At 39.3% G+C, this 6000-nt stretch overlaps 1 protein-coding gene across 2 annotated transcripts in view; it reads right to left on the bottom strand.

Moving 5' to 3' along the window:
- Window positions 1-3787: 3787 nt before the first annotated feature.
- Lpcat2 (lysophosphatidylcholine acyltransferase 2) overlaps window positions 3788-6000 on the bottom strand; it is a 63146-nt gene continuing 60933 nt past the window's right edge. For both annotated transcript variants that reach the window (XM_028788218.1, XM_028788219.1), the window contains one exon: window positions 3788-4251. In XM_028788218.1, coding sequence (XP_028644051.1) covers window positions 4067-4251 — 185 coding nt within the window. In that variant the 3' untranslated portion in view covers window positions 3788-4066. The remainder of the gene's footprint in view (window positions 4252-6000) is intronic.

The following is a 6000-nucleotide window of genomic DNA, read 5'->3' as shown; positions in this document are numbered from 1 at the left end:
ATGTAAGCTAGAAAGATACCTAACCTGCTGACTGCATCATATAATTGAAACTATCATAATCTATATAAGCTAGAAAGATACCTAACCTGCTGACGACCTCACATAACTGAAATTATCCCAATCTATTAGTTAGAACAGTAGCTTCTTCTGTAATGAAATATTTAAAATAAATGTGAATAATTACAAAAACTTTGGAAGTTTTTTTTGGAACTGAGAATGTGTCAGTCACTGGCTAACCATTGCTAATGATGGACTGCAGGAAGGCGTGTGAGCTGGAGGCTTTTAATAACCCCAAAGTCAAACTCACACATACTATGAATAAATATGCACAGTACAGTACTGTTTCCAAAGGAATGCTGGGTTAAATATTAAAATGTTTATTCTTAGTGAGGACTTTAATCACATTAGAAAGTCTTACCCTGTAAGTGAAAAGGTAGGGTCAAAACCACTGCATTTGTTACTTTGAAGATGAAAGGATATTTAGCCGAAAAGTGACAAAATATGCCATATATTCAAATATTGGTATTAATTAATTGAGAATGATGGAAGTCAGAGAGATCGTATTTATTATCCCCCACCTCTATCCTTTCCTTGTGTGTACAGATTCTTTTATAATAACTTGAAGAAAAATCATTCCCTTAGTGTATTACAAAAAAACAGCAAGCTGGGTACAATGTTGCAAAGGACGCAGCCTGCTAGACATGTGGTTCCCACCAAGACACCTGAAATATCACCCAGGGAAGCGATGATCACATAGCAACAAGAAGAACATCAGCTGGGATGAAAAAGACCAAAGCCCTTCAGGCAATTAGCCTATGTACCACAATCTGTGATGTGTACATTAGACATACCAGGAATGTTGGAGGGGCTTCTTCCCTTCTGCTGCCATACCACAGCAATGATGTAACACACTGAGAAAATGACTAGTTAGCTTTCCTCTTCACTGTGACTGGTAGCAACTTACAGAAGAAGGGTTTGTTTTGGCTCATGATGACAGGGCACAGTCCACCATGCACAGGAAGTCATGGTAGCCATCGGCTTCACAGTGTTAAGAGTATGTGACAGCTGTTTGCTCTGACTTCAGAGGACCAAGATGCAGAGAGGACAAGAAGCTGGACCAGGCTGTAACCCAAACACCTCCTCCCAACATCTGCCTCCTCCATCAAGGTTCCACCTCCCAAAGGTTGCATCACCCCTCAGAACTGAACCACCAGCTTGTGACCCACCGTTCAGACACATAAATTCATGGAGGACAGTTTACTTCTAAGACATCACAACAATTTAACAAACAAAATCAAACAAACAAATAAACAAGAAACTGAAGAGAGAAGAAAAACATCTAACATGCCATAAATGTGTTTGCTTTCCTAGAAAGTGCTGTCTACAAGTATCTTTTTATCCGCTTTGATGACTGCTATATAAAAGCCAACCATCCAAGGACTTTCATAGCAGAAGGCCTGTGTATCCCATACAGCCCACACCTCTCTATTAAAACACATTGCCTTCATTAGCTACCCCATATTTGAAATGACTTGATGAAGAAAAGTTCCTGAGCTTGAGAACCAAGCATCTTCGCTGCTGTGCTTTATGCAGAGTGAAGAAGAATGCGTACAATCTAAAAGGGAGACATTCTTCTGCTAAACACCACTAGGGATGGGCTGGTGGAATGGCTCACTGAGTAAAGGTGCTTGCTGCCAAGCCTGACGACCTGAGTTTAATCCCCAGAATGCACATGGTGGAAGGAAAGAACTTGCTTTGTAGACTAGGGTCAGCTGGAATTCAGAGATCCACCTATCTCTGCCTCCTGAATGCTGGAATTAAACATCCAGATGCAAATGTAACATATCCATTAGGGCTATCCCCACTGACTATCACACTCAGAAGAGGATAGTTGACACATAAAGCAAATACTTCAGTCTCTAAGTAATTGGTCCAAAGCCTAAGAGAGATTGTTGTCAGGGCAGGAAAATCTAGCCCTGCTCTGTGGGAAATGGCCAAGCATTCAGATAGTCAAGTTGAGCTCCTCAAAAATAACTGCATGGGGCTGGAGAGATAGCTCAGTGGGTAAGACACTGGCTACTCTAGCAGAGGCTCCAGGTTTGGTCTCAGCACCCACACAAGGATTAGCAACCATTTTGAACTCCAGGGTCCTCTTTGGCCTTCATGGACACTGCACACACAGGATGCATAGATTCACACGCAGGCAAAACACTCATATGACATAACATAAAAATCAATAAATCTAAAAACCAATAGCTACCATTACTTTGAGTAATGAGTTTTCCAGTAGGCCATACTAAGATCAATTAAAAAACGATGAATATATTCAGAATTAGGCAAACTCATACTCAAACTGTGGTCTTTCTTAAGTACCACAAATTTATATATTCAAAATACTAACAGAAAAAAAAAACAGAACTTCGTAATTGTCAAGTATTACACTGCAAATGTATTCATTGATGAAATCATAAAATAGAAATACCACACTAACAGAAGTGGAAGCATAAAAACAAGGAAATTATGGGATCATTTTTGAGAGCCTCGTAGAAAGCCTTTAATTCTTAAAGCTACTCTCTCAGGATTATGCATATTGTCATGTGGACTTTCTGTGCTCACCAGAGTAAATGCATTCACTGCGTATAGCACACACCAGTGTAAACAGTACTTAGCGTAACTAATTAAGCAACTGCTTTGGCTCATCTAATGCCTTTTTAAAAGGCTTCTAAGACATGTGACAGGCAAATAATTACACATACTTAAGGATAAAATTGTGGTGCTCAATTATCCCAGTATGTATTTAGAACACACCTGCATCATGTGTGAAAGTAGTTTAAAGTCATGGCTTTTGATTAAATATAGTCTCCCACACTTTCAGGGGATTCCTGAGCCTCAAAACTTAATTTAAAATCCCTAGCTTATGGCTGACTGTCTAACTGATTCTGAAATCCAGCCAGAGCAAAGAATTTGGTACCAAAGGACTCAGTTATTTGTATGCAATCTTTTAATAAATTAGTTCTTTATTGAAGACCTCACATGTTAAGTGATATCAAGAGCATGCAGACGTGGACCCCAATAAAAATATCATTTGAAGACATTTTTGCTTAGCTTAGGTGGTATTCCTGCCTAAGGGTAGACACACGGCCACATGTTAACAAACTAAGCTTTTTGATTCCTTGGCTCTTCGTGACATGCTGAAAGCTTCTGTTTTCCATGTGGATATTTCTGACAAACTCTTAAAAGTTTGAGAGGAAAAATTCACAGGACAAAGCTCTCTCTTGGACTGTATGGTCAAATACACCAATTTGGCCATTATGTAAAAAGAACAAATTTGATTTGTTTATTGGGAAAGTGCTATCTTCGGAACCAGCCAACTTAAATTCAATTCAGCTCTGTAGCAAACAATTCATTTTCTCATTAGGCAATCACTGTTCCCCTCAATAAGGCAATTCCCAGCTTGTGACCCACTGAAATCATCTTTAAAACACGGTCTCCTCTATCCTATGGAGAGTGGAAAAGGATCTGCTATCCTTACCAGGCATTTTAAAGAAACCTGTTATCCAGATGTCAGAGGAGTGTGTGCACTTAGAAAGTATCAGCCAGGAAACTGAAATTGAAATGGGAATTTGAGCCAGTCAAGACGGAAATACGAAATTCTGCAGAGTTTTTCAGATTCCCATCCTTGCTTCCAGGAAGGGAAGGAATTAAAGAAAACATACATTTGTACATGTGAAACGACTGAAAACTGTTTGTACTTGCTAAACACACGGTGTTGATTAATGCTGACCAGTACAGAGTAAGACCGATGGATTTATTTATTATGAAAATTAAACTGAAAAATTCATCAAAAATATACAGCATTTATCATCAGTCAACACAACCAGTAGAGCACAATGTAAGACAAAAGGAACTTACTTGGTACAGGTTAATAAAAACACATTTTAGGAAGAAAATATGTCATTTTAGTAAAAAAGCTTTCTATTGTGAACAGCATTAATTGATAAGCACATTCACAGCGTGGTCAACAAACACCTTTCCCGTGTCGCCTTCCCTCACTGGGAACACTGGCTCAGTCAACCTTTTTGTCTGATGTGCCTTCCTCTTGACTCTCAGGACTGACTTTATTACTAGCAACAGAGGGAGCTGTCTGGACTTCTTCTGGCAATGAAAATACATGGCATGTCTGGAGGTCTAAGTATGTTGTAAATATCTTGGCATATTCTGGGTGCTTTAGGGCGAAACTTTTGAATTCCTCTAGAAGAAAGAGAAAAAAAACCAACATATTAGGATTTATTTTGGCACGGTGAAACTTAACAAAGTATCTTAATCCCATAATCACTGCAGAGCCCTGTTTCTCAACTTGGAACGCTGCTGATGAGAATATAGGTTGTTCAGCTTCTCTGCAAGACTTTTTCCAACATTTAGTCAAGTTGAAGATACACATTTTTATGACTCGCTAATTCTATTCTGAGGTACACAAACCTGTGGATATTGTAACTTGTACCTGGGAGACATGTATGAAAAAGATTCACGGCAAAGCAGTGCCATTCAAACTAGGGGAAAAAAAAGAAAGGGGCTCAGATCAACAGGAGCCATGAATACAATGTAGCATCGTCACAGAGCTTAAGGAACGCCATGCCAGCCAAGGAACAATGCCGGCCAATTTGGGACGATGTAGCTGAATGGAAAATGTAAGATACATAAGACCTGAGATTATAGGAGCTCATTTACATAAGGTTCAAAACCTTACACAGAACCTGTGGCAAAATGATGACATAAATCAAGGCAGAGATTCCTTTCCAAGTAAGGAAGAGACTGTGGCCATGAAGGGCCATGAGGGGGTGCTGGGGGCTCTGGAAAAGCTCCATTCATCTCCTGATGATTTTGTTCTCTTTTTTTCTTTGTAAATCTGTAAATTTTCTTTTGTTCTCTTTTTTCTTTGTAAATCTGTTATCCAGGACTTTCTATGCTAGATTTTACAGTTATTCTAACCCTTAACTCTTATGAAGAAAGATGCAGTCTTGACAAACTGAGCCCAATTTATAATCAATAATGGTGAGGAAAGCACATTTAATAATCATATTGCAAGAGCCCTGAGTCCTGGCTCTTTTATATATCAGTGTTGTAGTTCTGGGAACTGAGCTAACGATATGGATTTATCAATGAGGATTTCAACCTCAAATCTCCAATATACTTGAGTTTCCAAAATACAGTACTGTCCATCGTTTTAAAGCTTCTTTCACATCTTTAGCCTATTTCAGTGATGAGAAAAACCTAAGTGACTTCTAAGGCTGGCCCAGGAGCACAAGAGGTGACTTACTAAACTAAGGCGATACTTTTAAGACTTAGGCTTTGTTCAGAGGATTAAGGCTCTTGGTGGACTATCAGTGACACTAACATGCATCTTATTTCTGCGTGTCAGGCATGGTAGTGCATGCCTTTAATCCCAGCACTTGAGAGACATAAGCAGGTGGATCTTGGTGGTTTCCAAGCCAGCTAGTGCTACATTGTAAAGACTCTGTCTTAAAACAAACAAACAGTATCTCATTTTTTAGAAGTACTGAGAAGTGACTATAGTAGAATTGGGCCACTGATTTGACTAACGGAGAACCAAGAATGCTAACAATTTCAACGATCATGTTCTTACCTCACGTCAACACTTACTTTTCAAAAATACTTAACTATCTCAATCCTTTCAAATTTTATAATTTAGACTTATACAGGATTAGGGGAGGGGAGAGATTCTAGGTATTCTGGAAGGGAAAGGTTGAATTGAAAAATCAGAAGGCTGGCCACTGGTTCTGGCTACCAGATCAGCAGATTGCCTATGTCCCAGTGGATGGCCCAACATCCATGTGCATATGTGCACCACTAACTGGGCTCAGTGAGTTATTTACAGAAAAAGAGGAAGTGACATTGGAAGGAAGATGTACTGAGAGAGCCTGGAAGGAGTTGGAGAGGGAACATGATCATACATGGGTATGATCAAAAGTTGTATATGGG

This window comes from Grammomys surdaster, unplaced genomic scaffold, assembly GCF_004785775.1.
Source record: "Grammomys surdaster isolate TR1022 unplaced genomic scaffold, NIH_TR_1.0 125739, whole genome shotgun sequence".
NCBI lineage: Eukaryota > Metazoa > Chordata > Mammalia > Rodentia > Muridae > Grammomys > Grammomys surdaster.
The sequence above is the reverse complement of the archived record's forward strand: the minus strand, read 5'-3'. Positions and strand labels throughout refer to the sequence as shown.